At 35.5% G+C, this 20,760-nt stretch overlaps 1 protein-coding gene and 1 pseudogene across 4 annotated transcripts in view; both read right to left on the bottom strand.

Moving 5' to 3' along the window:
- P4HA1 (prolyl 4-hydroxylase subunit alpha 1) overlaps window positions 1-20,760 on the bottom strand; it is a 76,739-nt gene that overhangs the window by 17,968 nt on the left and 38,011 nt on the right. For 3 of the 4 annotated variants that reach the window (XM_049109049.1, XM_049109047.1, XM_049109050.1), the window contains 2 exons: window positions 19,029-19,205; window positions 15,472-15,542 (listed from right to left, as the gene is read on the bottom strand). In XM_049109049.1, the coding sequence (XP_048965006.1) occupies window positions 15,472-15,542; window positions 19,029-19,205 (248 nt within the window). Of the gene's footprint in view, window positions 1-15,471; window positions 15,543-16,579; window positions 16,651-19,028; window positions 19,206-20,760 lie in introns of all 4 variants that reach the window. The other variant, XM_049109048.1, reaches the window with a different exon arrangement.
- On the bottom strand, window positions 5-6,651 carry LOC125754930 (enolase-phosphatase E1-like; annotated as a pseudogene).

Consider the following 20,760-nt stretch of genomic DNA (forward strand, 5'->3'; position numbering starts at 1 on the left):
AAGAACAAGAATATTAGTTTTACTGATAATGTTTCACTACATAAAGATTAAAAGCCATCATTTCAAAAGCCATAATATGAGAGACAGTAAGCCTTCACCTATAGGCATTTAGTTGGCTTGCTTGATAGGATTTTTATTGATGAATGCTATAACTTTTTAAAGATGCTACATTTTAAAGGTTAGAAAAAACTGACTCATTTATTACAGTTTCTTTGAAAACAGCTGGATTAATTTAAGAAGGTTACAGAGAGCTATTACATTGAGAATTTTTTAAAATTCTGTAAAAATACATACCAAATTGAAAACAATTTTTCTTTTTAGGTAAGGTATAGGAACTGACTGGGGTGGAGATCATAGGGTTTTTAGTCTGACTTCTACAGTGTAAATATAAGAAAAAAATTCATGTAGGGGCACCTGGGTGGCTCAGTTAAGTGTCCAACTCTTTTTTTTTTTAAGTGTCCAACTCTTGATTTTGGCTCAGGTCATGATCTCAGGGTCATGAGACTGAGCCCCTCATTGGGCTCCATGCTCAGTGGGGAGCCTGCTTGAGATTCTCTCTTTCTCTCTCTTTCTCTGCCCCTCCCCCTACTCACACACTCTTTCTAAAATAATCTTTAAAAAAAGAAAAAATTCATGTTATTTGCATAAATAAAAATACATTTTTAAAAGGTACCAAAATACACCCAGTAGGAAGACTATAATAAAAACAGGTGGAAAAAAAAAACAGGTGGACAGGGGCCCCTGGTTAGCTCAGTTAAGTATTTGATTCTTAGCCCAGGTCCTGATATCAGGATCTTGAGTTCAAGCCCCCAAATAAAACAAAAGATGGACAATTACAGGTGCTGGTGAGAATGTGAAGAAAGCAGAACCCTCATACATTGCTGGTAGGAATGTAAAAATGGTGTAGCTGCTTTGGAAAACAGTATGGCACTTCCTCAAATTGTAAAATGTACAGTTACATATGACTCAGCAATTCCAATTCCAGGTACATACAGAAAAATTAAAACATATGTTCATACAAAAACTTGTACATGAATGTTCATAGCAGCATTAGTAATGGCCAAAAAGTGGAGATAATCCAAATATTCATCAACTGATGAAGAGATACATAAAATGTGATATATCATCCATATGATGGATTATTATGCCATGAAAAGGAAGCGGGTACTGATACATGCCACCATATGGATGAACCTTGAAAACATTATGTTAAGTAAGCAACATACAAAAGGCCACATATTAGGATTCCATTTATGGGAAATGTCTGGAATAGGCAAATCAACAGATATAGAAAGTAGATCAGGGGTTGCCAGAGGAAGGAGGAAATGAGGAGTTACTGCTAGTAAGTACAGGCTTTCTTTTTGGGGTAATGGGAATGTTTGGAAATTAGATAATGGTAAAGATTGCATAACTAAAAAGACTAAAATAACCACTGAGTTATACACTTTAAAGGAGGGAATTTTATGGTATGGGAACCATACACAGCTAAATAAAAAAAGCACCCCAAATTAAACTATCTCCTTTGCATATGCTTCTTCCTGGTCTATCAGCCTCATTCTTTCTTCACTTCTCTCATCAACCTCTGATTCCACATCTATCATTTCAACAACATTCTTGCTAAGTGCCTAAATTAAACTGCCTGGCAAAAATACTATCCTCAGGAATGATTTCTTTTCTCTAAGCTTATACCTGTGTCACCAAACCCTACTGACAAAGTCCTGAAATAGGGCAAATGTATTCCACTGATAATTCATGAATACCAACTTCAAATGGGCCCAGACTCCTACTCCTTCTTCTACTCTGAACTCCAACTCACCTCAGCTTCCCCCTTCTCTCAGTACATACCCCTACTTGACAGAAAATAGAAACTGTACAATCTACCTACGTTTGCATCTATCTGTTCCTTTTAGTTCATCTAGTTCCTTCATTCCAGTTCCAAAGAGATTTCTCTCCATAATCTAAAGCTAATCCTCTGCCTTAGATTCTATTATTTTCTGACATTTTAGGAAGCATAAATCATTGATTGGCCCTTTCTCTCTTAATCAACTTTCCTTCTCAATTCCTCTCACAGCTTTAAACTGAGCTCAAGTCTCTCCCTTAAATATATAAAAATTCTTTCCTTCAGGGGTGCCTGGGTGGCTCAGTCAATTAAGCATCTGTCTTCAGCTCAGATCATGATCTCAGGGTCCTGGGATGGAGTCCCACATGGGGCTCCCTGCTCAGCAGGGTGTCTGTTTGTCTCTCTTTTCCTCCCTCAACTTGTGCTCTCTAACAAATAAAATCTTTAAAAAAAGATGTTTTTCCTTCAAGGCTCTATCTTCTTCCAGCTACCAATCTCTTTCTCTTCCCTCTGTAAGCCAACTTTTCCCACAGACTCTTCATTTCTTTTTTAATATTTTAAAGTAATCTCTACACCCATTGTGGAGCTCAAAATTACAACCCCAAGATCAAGAGTCACATGTTCTACCAACTGAGCCAGCCAAGAGCCCCAACTCATTCTTAATTCATTCCAGTGTAGCTTCAGTCCCTTACCACTCTATCAAAACTGCTCTTGGTAATATCACCCCAACTAATGTGGTACTAAATCTACCAAGATTTTTCCAATTCTCATTGTATTTGCTCTTTTAGTAACAACTGAATGTTCATCCTTCTGGAAACTCCTCCTCATTCATTCTCCAGCATTCCTTCAGTCTCTCTGGTTGGCTTGGTCTTGGTCTCCCTTACAGCCTCTCCCACTATAGTCTCTCTCCAGGTGCCCCACCTTGATTTCTTTAACATATTCCTTCTAGCCCCAAGGCCAGTGCATGTGCTCTTTCTTCTTTCTGCCTAGAATAGTCCCTTTTCACTTTGCAAAGATCAGGCTTTGGATTATCAACTTAGTCATCTCTTCTTCAGAGAAGCCTTCCTTGACTCCTCCCTGTCAAAACTTATAATTTTTATTTTAATAAGAGGAAAAGGAAGGAGGAGAGTGAAGAAGTTTTTACTAATCACAACATTAAATTGACATGACATGCTATTAGAACTGAACCAAGATAAATAATACTGTTATAAAATTTATATTTCTCACACCCATTTCAAAAGAAAATATATAGGATTCTTCTTGTTCTGATGGACTGACTTCAGTAAAATTATTTTAAAAATAGTAAGTAACAATAACATACTTTCTCAAACTGTGTTAAGAAGTTGTAAGAAAAAAAAACAAAACAAAAAAAAAACAAACAAAAAACAAACAAAAAAAAGAAGTTGTAAGAAAGGCAGCTATAAAATCTATAATGATTACAATTGACAGGATTTTTTAAAAACATTAAGAACCACATCTCTTTTTTAACTGTTACATTAATGCACCTTTTTCATCGGTAAGGCGATATTTTGCTGTGGATACCACAATGATTAGCAAGTCTCTTAACAAACATTCTCTGGTTCAAGACTAAAATGAGTTTTCTAATTTTGCCCTCCTTTAGAACACAGGCAACTATCTTTGTCTTTTGTATGCAGGTGGGTAAATATTGTGAAACACAGTCATTGCAATCTTCTAAATTTTATTCTCTCACAAACAAGGACAATTATTTATTATTAAGAATAATACTTTGAAACACTTTCAGTTTTTAAAATAGCAAGGCTTCTGAAATATTGCTTAAAACTAGCTTTCCATTTTGGTATATGACCTGATACATGACACACTTGATCTGTTATAGTTTTCTATCGACTATACTTCGCCCTCAGTAGGGATTAGTATTGTAGTTTCAAACAACTTTTAGATAAATAGATTTTAAAATAAGTCTTAATTTCATGAAGGGAGATTATCACTCACGTACCTGTAGAAGGTAATTTGAGCGCCTACATGTGTGTATTTTTTTTAAAGTAAGCTACTCTTACCATTAAAATAAACTAGACTACAGGAACAAACTATGAGACAATTTGTCTTCCTTAGAAATCCTTTTCCAGGTTGAAGAGGATCAGTAGTTTGCTGAATGATTTGATTAGGCTATAGGCTTTTCATCATCCCCTAATTCCACCTAGTAATGTCTCACCACCACAACTATACATGTGTCCACTTCCTCAGCAACACCAGCCTCTAGACTGATGCTGTTGGCTGAGCATTCAATGCTGCTTGCAGTCTTTCAATAACTCTCTCCACTTTATGCCCAACCTTGGCATCCATGTTAACTATCCACAAGCTCAAAACATCTTCCTCTTTAGAATGCACATGTCATAGTTTCTGTGCCTCTACCCTCCTTGAAGAACAGATAGACATCTCTTTCCAGCTTCTCTCCATTTCCTAGCAGCTTGAATGACTTCTTCAGTGAATGCTGCTCTCATTCTCCCAGCTGTGAAATGCTGCCTTCCACTTGTAACAGTACCATGGTCTTTCCATCCAGAGATCTCTGCCAGCGCACATGATCTACCACAGCATGCATCATCTAGTGCACATCATCCACCCCATTCCCAGATGCTGCAGAGGTCAAGATAACCCACCCTGATGGGAATCCTCTTCAGTCTGTTACCTCAAAAGACTGAGGTCCTGCTAGCACTCTTCTAAGAGGGAAGAAGTATTTTTCTGAGGTAACTCTTAACATTTTCTCTAAGAAATAAAATGCTCTTCACAAAAGCAGTCAAGCTTTTGTAGTACTTCTGATATATAAAAGACCACAAGGACTTTGGTGGGCACCTGCTGGATGCTACTATGGGAATCACCCTTGGTCCAGAGGATGGAGGATGGTGGCAGCTGTACCCCCAGAACCATTAATCTTGGAGCTGGCAACCATTTGCAACTGAAGCACCTCAGATAGAGGCTACCTCCATCCCCTTGGAAATGCAAAGGGCAGCTGCCGGTAATGTTTATGGGTTTTTTGGGTTTTTTGTTTTTTCCGGTAATGTTTTATAGTACTATAGATCTTTTATAGTACTATATACATATAGTACTATATAGTACTTTGTAGCATTTATCACAGTAACTGTATATTAATTCGTTGCTTGGTTAAGGTAAAATGTCTTCATCCAACTACTAATCCCAAATACGTATAAGTTCTACTTGGTTTTGCTCACCACTATATCTACAGAACCTATTAGAGTGCCTGGCACATGGTAGATGTTCAATAAATATTTGCTGAATGAAGAAATGAATTAATCAGAAATTTCTTAGATAATCCAAGATTTATTCTATTTTACCATAATTACTTGTCTGGTGATCCCTTGCAAATTTATATGGACTGGCTGAGTAGAATTCCTCAGTGCGGCAGAAATAGGAAGGATCCAAGAAATTTATTATTATGAAGGCTGCAGCAGATAAATACACTAAGAATTTATTTCTCCCAATTCTGACGGAGTTCCTAGTAGAACTAGGCACTAAACTAGTCTATGTACCTATCTTTCTAGCTGGCAACAATTTGACAGATTTTGAACTTTATAAGCCACAAACTACTGACTTGATTTTTACAGATAACTGCAACACAAGATTGGCAAGTGTTCTATTAAAATTTTAGGGGCACCTGGGTGGCACAGTTGGTTAAGCATTTGGCCCTTGGTTTTGGCTCAGGTCATGATCTCAGGGTTGTGAGATCAAGCCCTAAGTCAGGCTCTGTGCTCAGTGCATAGTATACTTGAGATTCTCTATCCCTCTTGCCCTGCCCCTCCCCACCTCTCATGCATGCGTGTGCATGCACTCTCCCTCTCTCTCTCTCAAAATAAATATATCTGGGCACCTGGATGGCTCAGTAGGTTAAGTGTCTGCTTTCAACTCAGGTCATGATCCCAGAGTCCTGGGATTGAGCCCCATGTAGGGCTCCTGGCTCAGCAGACAGCCTGTTTCTCCCTCTCCCTTTACCCTCCCCCGACTCATGCTCCCTCTTTTAGCTCTCTCTCAAATAACTAAATAAAATCCTTTAAAAAAATAAATATCTTCTAGAAAAAATTTCAAACTAGATACATCTTGAGAATTGTTCCTATCCATCCTGGAACCCATCACCCACAGAGAACCTTGTTTCCTACTTGTTACCTTCAACTTCCTTCCCTGCTACCACAAGAATCTACTCTTACTTTTTCTCATATACTTTGATAGAAGCACTGTCCTTCAGCCTTATAGAGACTGGATCTTTTCTCTATGCTGTTGAATCTACCCTTTATAACTCAAATTGTTGCCAGTCAGAAAGACAGGTACACTGACACACTAGATTAGCTCCTAGTTCTATTAGAAACTCAGAATTGGAAGAAATACATTCTAACTCAATCTACCAATCAATTACTGCCTCTCTTTATCTTTAATCTTCTCTTTGACAATGCTTACTCTGCAACCTAAAGTTTCCTGTTACCAAACACCTTCACTTTTGGTATTCTAGCAAATTATCATTTTGATTTTCACTTCACACTTTTAAAATTATAAAAGCAAGAAATGTGGGGCACCCAGGCAACTCAGGTAAGCATCCAACTCTGGATCTCAGCTCAGGTCCTGAACTTAGGCTTGTGAGTTCAAGCCAATGTGGGGTCCATGTTCAATATGGGGCCTACAGACATATATATGTGTGTATATACACATACACACACACACACATATACACACACACACATATATATAAGTGTTTGTTATATTCAAAAAATAGTCTTGGGCCCCAAATGAGCATATGCAAAAGAAAGAAGTTGGGCTCCATACCTCATATCATATAAAAAAAATTGAACTCAAAAGGAATTAAAGACCTATATGTAAGAGCCAAAATTGTAAAACTCTTAGAAAAAACTGTAAGTCTAAATCTTTGTGACCTTAAGTTAGACACTAGTTTAGCTCTGACATCAGAAGTATAAGCAATAAAAAAAATAAACTGGGTATCATCAAAATAAAAAAATTTGTGCTTCAAAGGACACTACCAAGAAAGTGAAAAGACAAGTCAGAGACTGGAAGAAAATTTCTGCAAATCAAATATCTAATAAAGATTTGTGTCTAGGGGCAGCCTGGGTAGCTCAGTGGTTTAGCACTGCCTTCAGCCCAGGGCATGATCCTGGAGACCCAGGATCGAGTCCCACATTGGGCTCCCTGCAGGGAGCCTCTGCCTGTGTCTCTACCTCTCTCTCTCCCTCTGTTTCTCATGAATAAATAAACAAAATCTTTAAAAAAAAAAAAAGATTTGGGTCTAAAATATATAAAGAACTATTACCACTAAATAAAAAACAAATCAAGTCAAAAATAGGTAAAGTATCTAAAAATAAACAGTCTTCAAAGAAAATAAACAAATGGCCAATAAGCACATGGAAAGATGCTCAACATCATCAGCCACTGGGAAATGCAAATCAAAACCACAATGCAATAGCACATTACAAAAATAGCTATAATCATAAAAAAGACAGACAATAACAAGTGTTGATGAGGATGGGAAGAAACTGGAATGACCCATACACTGCTGGTGGGATTATAAAATGGTGCTGCCACTTTGGAAAAGGTTAGCAGTTCTTCAAATGATTAAATACAGAATTATCCTATGACCTAGCAATTACACTCCTAGGTGTAGGAGTACTCCTAGGTATACCCAAGAGAAATGTAAACTTATGTTCACATAAAAATTTAAACATGAATGTTCAGACCAGTATTCATAATAGCCAAAAAGTAGAAACAATCCAACTATCAATAGATAAATAAAACAGGTAACATGCATACAATGGAATATAGTTCAGCCCCCAAAATGAATGAAGTGTAGATACATACATCAGTATCAATGAACCTTGCAAACATGGCAAGTGAAAGAAGCCACATCAAAATACCACATATTGTATTATTTCATTTATATGAAATAACCAGAACAGAGACACCTGGATGGTTCAGTTGGCTAAGCATCTGACTTCAGCTCAAGTAATGGTCTCAGGGTCCTGGGATGGAGCCCCTCAGTGGGCTCTGTGCACAGCAGGGAGTCTACTTATCCTTCTCCCTCTTCCCCTCTCCTGCTAGTAGTTTCTCTCTCCATATAAACAAACCAAATATTTAAAAAAATAAATCCAGAACAGGCAAATCTATAAAGACAGGAAGTAGATTAGTAATCACCCACCAGGGCTGGGCTGGGAGAGGTGATGAATTGAGAACTGAGTGGTTATTGCTAAGGAGTGCAGATTTTCTCTTTCAGGTAATGAAAATGTTCTAAAATTCATTGTGAGGGGTGCCTGAGTGGCTCTGTCCATTAAGCAGCTACCTTCAGCTCAGGTTATGATCCCAGAGTCCTGGGATTCAGCTCCACATTAGGCTCCCTGCTCAATAGGCAGCCTGATTCTCTTCACCACTGGTGCTCTCTCATGCATGCTCTCAAATAAAATCTTTTTAAAAAATAAAATGAAATTCATTGTGGTGATGGACGCACAACTCTGAATATACTAAAAACTACTCAACTGTACATTTTCAACCAATGAATTGTATGGTATGTGTACCTCCCAATAAAGCTATTTTTAAAAATATTTATAAAAGTTTCAAACGATACAAAAGTATATAAAGTCCTTTTCTTAGTCCCACTCCTTACGGATACACGGTACTAATAAATAGGTACTTATCCTCTCAACATTTCCCTGTATGGAAACAAATATACAGAGAGAATTTTTTAAAAAAGATTTTATTTATTTATTCATGAAAGAGAGGGAGAGAGAGAGAGAAAGAAAGAGAGAGAGGCAGAGACACAGGCAGAGAGAGAAGCAGGCTCCATGCAGGGAGCCCGATATGAGTGGGACTTGATCCCAGGACTCCAGGATCACGCCCTGGGCAGAAGGCAGATGCTCAACCACTGAGCCACCCAGGCGTCCCCAGAGAGAATTTTTTTAAAAATAGAAATCTACCCACCTTCCAATCTCCACATCAATAAACACATTCACTTTTTTGTCCCTGAAAATACTTCTGACACTTTTCCAAGTCAATACACATAGAACCTCAGTTAAAAAAAAAAAAAAAAACTATTGTGGTAAAAAACACATTAATATAAAATTTACCACTTTAAGCATTTTTAAGTGTAAAATTCAATGCCATTAAGTACATTCAACAAGTTGTGCAATGATCACCACTATTTCCAGAACTTTTCATCATCTCAAACTGCATTCTGTACCCACTAAACAATAATTTGCCATTTCCCTCTTCTCTTAGCCCCTTAGTGAATTAGTAACCTCTAATTCACTTCTTGTCCGCATGAATTTTTCATTCTGGTTACCTCCTATAAATAGAATCACATAATATTTATCCTCGTCTTACTCCATTTAATAGAATATCCTCAAAGTTCATCCATGTTGTTGCATGTATCAGGATTCCATTACTTTATTAGGCTGAATAATATTCCATTATATAGATATACAACATTTTGCTTATCTATTCATGCGCACCTAGGTTGCTTCCACGTTTTGGCTATTGTGAGTAATGCTGTTATGAATTTGAGTGTACAAGTACCTGCTTGAGTCCCTCCTTTGGATTCTTTTGGGTGTATACCTAGCAGTGGAATTTCTGGCCCATATAGTAATCCTGTGTTTAACTTTTTGAGGAAATACCAGACTCTCTTCCATAACAACTATATCACTTTATATTCCCATTCCATGCTGTTTTTTAGCTACTGGTTTTCATTTTTTTATTTTAAAAGATTTATTTATTTGAGAGAGAATGTGAGCATGAGCAAGAGAGACAGAGGAAGATGGAAGAGAGAGAGAGAATCCCAAGCAGACTCCGCTCTGAGGGCAGAGCCTGATGTGAGGCTGGATCTCATGACCCTGATTATCACAACCTGAACCAAAACAAAGAGTCAGATGCTCAACCAACTGAGCCACCAACCTGGGTGTGCCCCTGCTTTTCATTTTAAAATAAAGTTTCTTTACTTCTAAAATGACCATGAAGATCTACCAATAAAGCACTGGTTAAATAAGGCTATTTCTACTTTTCCTCCATTACAAATAATACTGTAATGAAAATTTTTTTATATCTTTGCACACTGTGGGAATACCTCTCTGTAGGTTAAACTCCTACATGTGGAACTGCTAGACAACTTTACATTTTGATGAATGATGTCAAATTGTTCTCCAAAAAGGTATTTTATACTTTTACTATGCATTTATGAGTGCCCTTTCAGAAAATCCTTGCCAGTATCAATCTTTTAAATTTTTCCTAATCTTAAGGGAAAAACATTTTAATGTTAATTGTTTAGATTTCTTTTAAAGTTTTATTTATTAAAGATTTTATTTATTTATTCATGAGAGACAGAGAGAGAAAGAGGCAGAGACACAGGCAGAGGGAGAAGCAGGATCCATGCAGGGAGCCTGACGTGGGATTCGATCCTGGGACTCCAGGATCATGCCCTGGGCCGAAGGCAGGCGCCAAACCGCTGAGCCACCCAGGGATTCCCCATCTTTTGAAGTTTTAATTTGCACTTTTTGTTATACCATAAATGATCTCAAAGGAAGGTCTGAGGCTTAGCAGTTAAAGTTACTAATGATTAAAGGTTAAAAAGAACTTATCTTAATTACGGTTCTATTACTGTCACTAGAGAGGAAAATAAATTCTACTTATGCATGTAGAGTTATTTTACTTAATTTGACTTTCACGTGAAAACCTCTCCAAAATATAAAAGGATTCTCTTTAGCTGGAGAACTCTATATGTTTAAAATATTTTGTTAAAAATAATTAATAAATAAATAAATAAATAAATAAATAAATAAATAAATAAAATATTTTGTTCATCTGGATGCCAACTGCTAATCTGTCTTCAGCAACATTGTTACAGACCTATCAGTTAGTCTAAGAAATCAGCCCTGAATTTAAATTGTTTTAACACTGCTAAAAGATTCAGTGGAGGTAATAAGGATACTGTAATATATATTAACTGTCTATTCTTCAGGATTTAAAAGTCTTATTCCTCCATTAAATTAAATCAAGGTTCCCAGTATTCAGTATTTTTTAATCAAGTTAGAATGTAAAGTACAGTATTTTTCATTACTAATTAGATAACACAAAATACATTCCTTTTGGTCTTAATCATAGGAACCCCAGATCTAAGTTGTACATTCAGAGTAATGTTTCAACATTTCTTTTTTTTTTTTAAGATTTTATTTTATTTTTTTATTCATGAAAGAGAGAGAGAGAGAGAGAGAGAGAGAGACTGAGACACAGGGAAGAGGGAGAAGCAGGTTCTCCTCAAGGAGCCCAACGTGGGACTTGATCCCAGTCTCCAGGATCACAACCTGGGCTGAAGGAGGCGCTAAACTGCTGAGCCACCCAGGCTGCCCCGTTTCTTTTAATATATAATTTGTTTTACAGCATTACTGGAATGCTTTCTTTTTTTTTTTTTAAGTAGGCTCCATACCCCACCAACATAGGACTGGAACACACAACCCCAAAATCAAGACCTGAGCTGAGATCAAGAGTCAAAAACTTAATTGACTGAGCCACCTAGGTCTTCCTGGAATGCTTTATTTGAGTAAGAAGCAACATTCTCACACTGCAGGACTATATTTTTAATATATTAATAAGGACATCATGTTCAAATAAATAGACAGTCACTATCATTTTGGAGGTTTTGGCAAAAAGCCTCCGAAGGAAAATGTGAATGATAAAATTTGCACTAGCTTCTCCTTCTAACCCAACACATGTAAAAATTGACATTTTACAATTAGCTAATATAAAAACTGTGATTTTTTTTTTTTTGCAAGGGCAAAAAATAATTCTGGACCCTAAGTCTTCTTCTGTAAGTGCTTGATGGTTAACAAAGAAAGAGTTATCATCTAGCCTGGAAATTCATCCTGGTCCTCTGGTTTTTAGTGGGACAATTAGACAATGACATTATAGATCTGTCCGATTCAGTTAATCTCAATCTGAGAACCACTGTTCAACCTAACAGAGGGCAATGCCATTGTTAAAAGTGACTTCAATTTAAAAAAATATCTGAAATTCACAGATATTTGTATTTGCCCCTGTTCTGTAAAATATTAATATGCTTTTATATCATATTTGCTCCTTATTTACATGAGTAAATTAAATAAGCATAAGGAAATATATTATAGGAAAATGTGTATCAGAGTAGGAAAATGAAAACCACTTCCAAAAATAACTCCCCAGAATCAAAGAAGCTTTTTCTACCACACTAGATTGTTTATTTGCATATCTCTTAATATTACTTTAACAGGACTTTATGAGCTCACATAACTAAACTGTCTTTTTTTAGAGCATGTAACTCAATGTTTACCTTTCTAAAACCAGAATTCCATTTCTCTGACTCAGCCCAAATCATTAGCATCTCCATTAACAAGCTGTAGTAAATTTTTTTTTTTTAAATACTGTGAAGGACAGAGATGACTTACCAAAAGTTAAAATACAGTCAATAAATAAACAGTAATAGATTTCCACACATACTTTACCCAAATAAAATTCTATTTGCTAGGATGCTGGAACATATTTTTCCTTCCATGGAAGATGATGCAATCACTTAGAAATTTCTCAAAATACAGATATTTGAAATTCCCTTCTGACCCATTCAAAATACAGATGTTCCCACAGCAAAAGGAACTACATTAACTAATATTAGTACATATTAATTTTTCTATTTTACATTTGAGATGCCTTTTTCAGAGTTATAATGTGTGAAGGAAACATAAAACACTCATTTATTTCACTTGTAGGAATCTTCAAAATTCCAATTCCCAGTAATGGGTAGAAAATGTCTTGATAGAGCTAATAAATTCCCAAAATAGCAAAAACTTTTTATTTGTTAAAATACGAAAGGTTTAGGATATGTTATGGAGCAAATTCCTTAACAGTTAAGGCCTCTCTCTTAACATATGCATTTTATTTTTAAAAGACTTGCTGAACAATTTTCCTTAAGAGTAAATATGAGTATCACTGTGCTGTGGAACTCCATTGTTACTAGGTTGTTTTGAACACAAACACACACTGCATACTATGCTGAGACCGAGTAAATTTATTCTGGTGTGTCTTCCAATGCTTCTATGGCTGCTGGTTAAGGTCTTCTATTGCCATAGACAAAATAAAGTATGGTTGTGTTTTTCTAAAGAAATCCAATGAAACTGCTTTTCAGAGGTATAAAATTAGAGTATTTTAAAAATAAGCTCAAATGTTTAGAAATATTTGGTTCTTAAGGGAAAAAAAAAGATCGTAGATCACCTTTCCTTTTTTTTTTTTTTTTTTATTTAAGATCACCTTTCCAAGTGTAATTTATTTTGCCTTATTGGTAAGAGTCCAATGACTGTGGGCTGGATATTTCTTCAAAAGGTCCATTGTATATATAAAAAATTTCCAAAAATGACTTCCAAAGAACTAAGTTCATGAAATTTTATGCACTTCCTAAAGGCATCCAAATCTGGAAAATTTAGATACAAGGCTCATGACAGTAAAAATGCCTAAAACTATGTAGTAATCTTTGATAAAATATATAATGGCTTATTTTCTTTAAAAAGTTAGGTAATGGGGCAGCCCTGGTGGCATAGCAGTTTGGCGCTGCCTGCAGCCTGGGGTGTGATCCTGGAGACTCAGGATCGAGTCCCACATCGGGCTCCCTGCACGGAGCCTGCTTCTCCCTCTGCCTGTGTCTCTGCCTCTCTCTCTCTCTGTGTCTATGAATAAATAAATAAAATCTTTAAAAAAAAAGTTAGGTAATGGGTTAATTTTCTTCTTTTACCCCACCTATAACAGGTTAATTTTTTAAGACATAGGATTCTGTAATAGAATGGAAAGTAAGCTGAAGTTTAACTTGAAATTTAGAGTTAATTACAATGCACAGAAGCATTATAAATCACGTATCAAAACATTATCTAAATTAATTTCTGCAAATCTTTGGTCGCCCTGAAATCAAACTCAAATGACAGAAATTAAATTTTCTTTATATCTTCTAATTGGGGACAGGGGGCAGGTAGCATGGGGCACACAGTTAGGAAGCCATGATATGTGTGTGGCCATGTTAAAGGTTATTACCATAAGAAGGACATATAGCTTCGCACAAAAAGAATAAGGAAACAATGAATTCTGTACAGCCTTCATAGTACTTTTGCTATGACTTATAGCACTAATATTCAAAATTTTTGTTCCTCTAACTCCTAAAATAGTTGCTAAAATCTACGTGCTTAGTTTCTGCACATTTTTTTAGTTGACAACTAAAATTTTTCATCAAATAGTTTCAAAGGATTTAATTCTGGCATACTGAAATAGTAATTACTGAAAAAATTATCTTTTTTTTTTTTAACATATCCAGTGGAATCTAAATACCACAATGACATGAATGAAGTATTTTTTTAGTACTTGGGAAATTTTATATCATTCTTTTTTTTTTTTTCCCTTGAACTGTATCTTCATTCCATTCTTACCCTAGAGTAGTGGCTTTCAACATGGGTGAAGAGGTTAAATCTGGGGGTGGTGGTGGGAATTTTGCCTACCAGGGGACATCTGGCAATATTTGGAGACATTCTGATTGTCACAACTGGGATGAAGGGTGTTACTGGCATCTAGTGAGTGCCAGAGATGCTGCTAAACATCATACAAAGCTGTGACAACCCCAAACAACAAAGAACTATCTGATCCAAAACATCAATAGTGATGAGGTTGAGAAGCCCTGTCCTACAGAAATATATTTATATGCATAAAAGTCTTTTATTAAACTTCTCTACAACAAAATTTTATAAATTGATAAAAATATCAATTCCTATTACCCTAAAGGTATAATTGTTAAAAATAATGTCTTCTGGAATGAGATTACAATTATTAGTATACATTATTACATTATTCTAAATAACGTGATTAAACAATTATCCAATTTAAAAGTGAAAATATGTTAAGATATTTCTAATGAGACAGAAGGAGCTTATTTTATTTTCAATATTCTTATTTCTAAGAGAGCTGAGAAACTTCCTTTACATAAAGAAGTAGATGGAAAAGGAGTTCCTGTTGGAATAATGTCACTTATTCTGTGGGCTCCTTCTAAGTTATATACATGAGTTATACAGGAATCTACTGTTAAAAATTATTTCAGTGATTTATCAGCTAATAACTTAAGTACATTCTCTGTAAACACTGTTAAAAGCAAATAATTTGAAATCATTTGACTTAAGGATTTGTCATGGGATCCTTCAAGGTATGTACTTTGCAATACCTACAGTTAGCTATATTCTGGTGACCCTGAGATTTTTAAATCTTTGCTTTACTATAGAAGCCAAATTAGGCCTTGTTTCTATGAAGGTTCTTTGGGAACTTCTCTTACTTCAATATGGAAACACAACTTCATGTTTCACATGGGGCCTGGGGAGTTTCAGCAGGCATTCTGAAATCTAGTAAGCTACTTCTAGAAAATCTCTATTAACTGCCCCATAACCATGTCTGGGGTTAGTCGTCTTAGTCTATCATGAAAATTCAGGAATGATTGTCATGCCTAAAGTCTTGGTCTTAGAAACCACACCATGGGTTTTATGAAAATTAGATTCTCAAGAAAGAAAATGGTGCAAATAGGACTAAAATTCTCTCCATTACTCCCTTACCTCTTAGATACTCTGTACTGTGCTGTGGTCAATTTTCCAGTCTCAGGGTCATGTACTGTAGCTCGGCTCAGCTACAAAAAAGAGAAAGGACAAGGACTTACTCACGTAGCAGGCAATTTTGGGCTTTTGTTTGGTTGGTTTTGTTTGGTTTTGCCAAGCCACAGGTGATTGGAAGGGTTCAGATTGGTCTGGATGGTAGGTAATGGTTTCAAATCAGCAAAAACATTTAGACAGGTGGCAATAAGAAAAGCCACTTCCAAATCAAGAGAAAATGGGTTGACATATTTTTGTTGTAGATTTATTGTCCTTTCACTTTTTAAAAAAAAAAAAATGATTTAAAGCTGTATGTAAATGATTTATAGCACTGGGTTTCACAGGAGCTTTCTCAGACCTAGAAGTTTAAGGTCCTTTAAGTATTTTTGACAAAAGTATAGTTAATAGTCTCTTTAAATTTATTTTTTAAAACTCTCACTGAGATAAAACTGTTAAGTCTCTCTGGCAAAGTAAAACAAGTAAGTTCATGAGTACTAGTAGTTGGAAGACTGAGATCAGAAGCATAACTCTGTTCTTTCCATTGCCAACTTTCAAGTCAGCAAGTTTTTTAAAATAACTCCAAGAGGAGGAATTCAGATTACTCCAAAATGACAATGGTATTTCACAAGATGAATGAACAAAGGCCAATATAATCACCATGAAGAATGATGTGAATTCACTGCAGGATTTGTGAATGTGAGAAAACTATATAAACAAAGACTACTCCCATATTAATCAAGCTGCTTCTTTTTCTTTCTTTTTTTCCCCTTTTGCAAGAAAAAGGAAAAAAGAAAACAAGTATCAAGCCATTTCCTGGAGATTTGATTCCTGACCTGAAGAGAGATGCAAAGCATATTAATTCCCTAAAAATAACAGACGAATTAAAGATTAAAAAAAGAACTTCTAGTTGAAGGGAAAGACCTGTGAAACACAAAGCAGTTTATCCATGCGTATATAAATAGGCGGTGACTTGAGCTGGAGACTGAAAATGACCTACTTCCCTTAAATGAATATTCCTGTAGGATGTACAAAACACTCATTAGAGGGCAAAATATGCAACATACACATCTCTTACCTTTTGCTAATTCTGTAATGTACCGTCTCCAAGTCTCCTGTTATTGGGTTTGAAATGGTGGCTCGCCTCAGCTGTGAAGCCAACCATCAAAATAGTTGCATTACAAAACAAAAAAAAAAAAAAGAATCACATTTATCCAACCAGTTAGAATTCTGGGATTTTTACAAAGGAGGATGAAAAGAAAAAAATAACTCCACAGACTTCCAGTCACCTTGTGCTGAGCCTTGAAAGACAGCTGGCTCTTTAGCTTTTTGTATATTTTTGTTATTTTTTAAGTTTTGTTTTTTTTGCTTTGCATGAATGGAGAGTATACACATAAAAGAGATTAAAAACTAAATTTCTTTCAGCGGTTGGAGAATAGGACTGTGAGGAAAGAGAAATTTCTAAAATTTGAAGTCTAATTTATCATTATAAGAATTGCTATTTGTCGGATCCGTGGGTGGCTCAGCAGTTTGGTGCCTGCCTTCGGCCCAGGGTGTGATCCTGGAGTTCCGGGATAGAGTACCACATCAGGCTCCCAGCATGGAGCCTGCTTCTCCCTCTGCCTTGTGTCTTTGCCTCTCTTTCTCTGTCTCTTATGAATAAAGAATCTTTAAAAAAAAAAAAAAAAGGCTATTTGTAGTTAATGATCCATGTCAATCTTTTGATTTTAATTTGTTTTTAGTGATGGAACTGTTTACAAACATTAATGTTCAAAATTTGTTTCAAGGACCATCTTTTCTTCCTTCAACATATCTGCTCATATATTTCACATATACAGTGAAATAATCTTGGACTTAGCAGAAAGGCAGATAAAAAGAACTCATAAATGTACAAAAACAGTAAGAAAGGAGGACAACCAAGATGACTTTAAACTAAAAAAAATGATCCTCAGATTAACAAAAGAATATAAAATTTTTATTGCCATTGAAATTTTTGATTAAAATAATCCAACTGAGCATCCCCTTTGAAGACTGAGGCCTCCAAATCCAGAGATATAAGACTCGACCTCTAAACTGAAATGAATTCTTAATAAAAATTCTACAAAGATATTTTGGTTTACTGGGTTTACAAACCACAAAGAATGATCTAAAATAGAAACTGAAAAGATACTGACAAAATATGATGCAACAGAAGTAGTGCTCGGTTTGAAATATTTAAAAGAATTCCCTTGGACAGCACCTATGCATATTAGAGCAGTCTTTTCCACTTAAAATGTAAAAAAGAAAAAGAAAGGAAGAAAGATAGAAGTACTAATTTGTAAGAGTAAAACTTAAAAATTCTGACCTTAAATTTATTTTGAGTACAGATATCCAGATACTTAAACCTTTACAGTAAGGATCAGCAAACTATGGCCCATGGGCTAAATACAGCCTGCCACCTATTTTTGGAAGTTTTATTAAAATATAGCCACATTCATTTATGTATTTCCTATAGCTGCTTTTACACACGATGGCAGACTTGAATACTTATGATAGATGGTATGGTCAGCAAAACCTAAAATATATTTATTATCTGCACCGTTACAGAAAAAACTTGCCAATATTTTGAGCAATATATGCCTGGTAAGAGCACAAATATGCCTGGTGTTTATTTAACAATCTCTTTATGAAAGTGATGGCAGTTTGTATTTTACTATCAATGAGATCAAATAGGTTTTAAGAACAAGGTGATGGAAAAAAAAAAAAAAGAACAAGGTGATGGGGGAAAAAGGCAAGAGTATAAAGCATAGTCTTTCTCATATTCTCTTAAAAGAATTTCTATGCTAAACACTAAGTTTATGGGTTTGTGTTTACATTGTTTCCCTTAATAAATCACTAAATTCTATCTCTGAAACTAGTAATACACTGTATGTTAAACTGAAATTTTAAAAAATTTTTTAATTGTTTTCCTTAAGATAAATGATGTGAGTTAAATTCAGAAAACTATGATGTCCTTATTTCAAATTAGCATGATGCTTGTGCCCAATTATATCTTCCAGTAACAATGTGCCCAAAGGGGAATAAAAATACTTCAAGAATTCTTTCAGATTAAAAAAAAAAAGAATTTTTTCAGATAAAAATATAGAAGATATAGGAAAGTTAGTCTTTGATTAGGCTATGAGACTAAAGGGTTCAAAAATACATATAAAACGTTTTTAGAAAGATGCGGAAACATCTGTGAATAAAATCAGTGTGAATAAAAATCTCATCTATGACTTTCATAATTAAGTGCCTAAAACCCAGCTGCAGGGTATTATTTGTATTAACAACAAACTGAGGAAGAACTGGTATAAACAGAGCTTATTAACGACTCCATTATGAAAAAAAAAAACAAAACAAAAAACAAAAAACGACTCCATTATGTTGTGACAACAATATCTACAACTATCTGTGGGGTTATTGCCATATCAATTACCATTTTTGTAATCTTGCAAAGGCAAAACTGATACACAGAGTAAACGGAGAGAAAAAAAGAAAAAATTATTTACCCTTGGTTTTGCTAGATCTTTGACAATTTCAATTTCTGCATCAGAAATAATATCATGGAAGCGAATAATACGAGGCTTGTCCCACTCATCCTCCTGTTTGGCTGGAGCCAGAATGAATTTCGGATTCCGGTTTCCATCATGGTAACGACAAAAGAGTTTTTTCTGTCTCCGGGGAGTCTAAACATAGTTAAGAAAATGATAAACCTATTAGAATAATAATAGTTTTAATGTTTGCTGTTATGCAGAAAAGAAACAATAATCATGAAAGAATATACAAAAGACAGTACTCTGCAAGTATTTTGCATCATCTAGGATGTTCAGGATTGTAAGTTTAATTAATGATTATTTTCTGGAAGAGAGGCTAGACCTTAAATAAGAAAAAAGGTAGGGGTTTCACTTTTAACCCATGTCTCAGGTGTTTAAATATGAAAAAAATAATGAAATGTTTATGAAAATATGAAATGAATGACCTGCACTGCTCCAAAGTTCACGAAGTAATTGGGAAGCCTCCAGAAAAAAAAGTTTCTAAAAGGAAAAATAAAACAAAACCTCACCAAGAAAACCTGGTTTTCCTAAATATCTCCCAGTTATATGCTTGCACCATAAATAAATTTAGTTTTAGGGATCCCTGGGTGGCGCAGCGGTTTGGCGCCTGCCTTTGGCCCAGGGCGCGATCCTGGAGACCCGGGATCGAATCCCACGTCAGGCTCCCGGTGCATGGAGCCTGCTTCTCCCTCTGCCTGTGTCTCTGCCTCTCTCTCTCTCTCACTGCGTGCCTATCATAAAAAATAAAAAAATAAAAAAAAATAAATTTAGTTTTAAAAAGCAAAGATGAAAATGACTAATTTTGAAAAAAAGAAAGTTATTAAAGAAGGCAAGTTTTTTTTGATGGGTATCAAAAATAGAGTGATCAACAAAACAAATAAATGTTCCTTGCTTTCTATATTAACTAAATAAGTTATCCATTGCTAATTCTTCACTTGATTAAACAAGTATATCATCTATAGGAATATTAGTTTTTTTTAAATTATTAGCTAACATACTAAGACAAATAATGATGCATGCTTATTCTCCTTTACCTCTAGAGTCAAATCTAAAGATTTATTTAGGGATCCCTGGGTGGCGCAGCGGTTTGGCGCCTGCCTTTGGCCCAGGGCGCGATCCTGGAGACCTGGGATCGAATCCCACATCGGGCTCCCGGTGCATGGAGCCTGCTTCTCCCTCTGCCTATGTCTCTGCCTCTCTCTCTCTCTCTGTATGACTATCATAAATTAAAAAAATTAAAAAAAAATTAAAAAAAAAAGTAAAGATTTATTTATTGTGTCTGATACAATAATGAGGTGAATTTATTCTGAGAATAAAGATGATCCTTTGATTCTGGGCAGTGTTGATGTGTTATGTCATATCTACAAACTGCCAAATTAAGCAGACTTCTGTTTTATACCTATGGTTCTATTTTGATCTTGTCTTTAAGAGTTATTAAGGGCAATAAAAAAATATCTGGGGTAGCCTGGGTGGCTCAGCGGTTTAGCACTGCCTTCAGCCCAGGGCATGATCCTGGAGACCCGGGATCGAGTCCTACATCAGGCTCCCTGCATGGAGCCTGCTTCTCCCTTTGCCTATGTCTCTGCCTTTCTCTCTCTCTCTCTCTCTCTCTCCTGTGTATTCTCATGAATAAATAAAATCTTTAAAAATAATAATAAATAAATAAAATAAAATAAATAAATGTGAA

Source organism: Canis lupus, chromosome 4 (assembly GCF_003254725.2).
Source record: "Canis lupus dingo isolate Sandy chromosome 4, ASM325472v2, whole genome shotgun sequence".
NCBI lineage: Eukaryota > Metazoa > Chordata > Mammalia > Carnivora > Canidae > Canis > Canis lupus.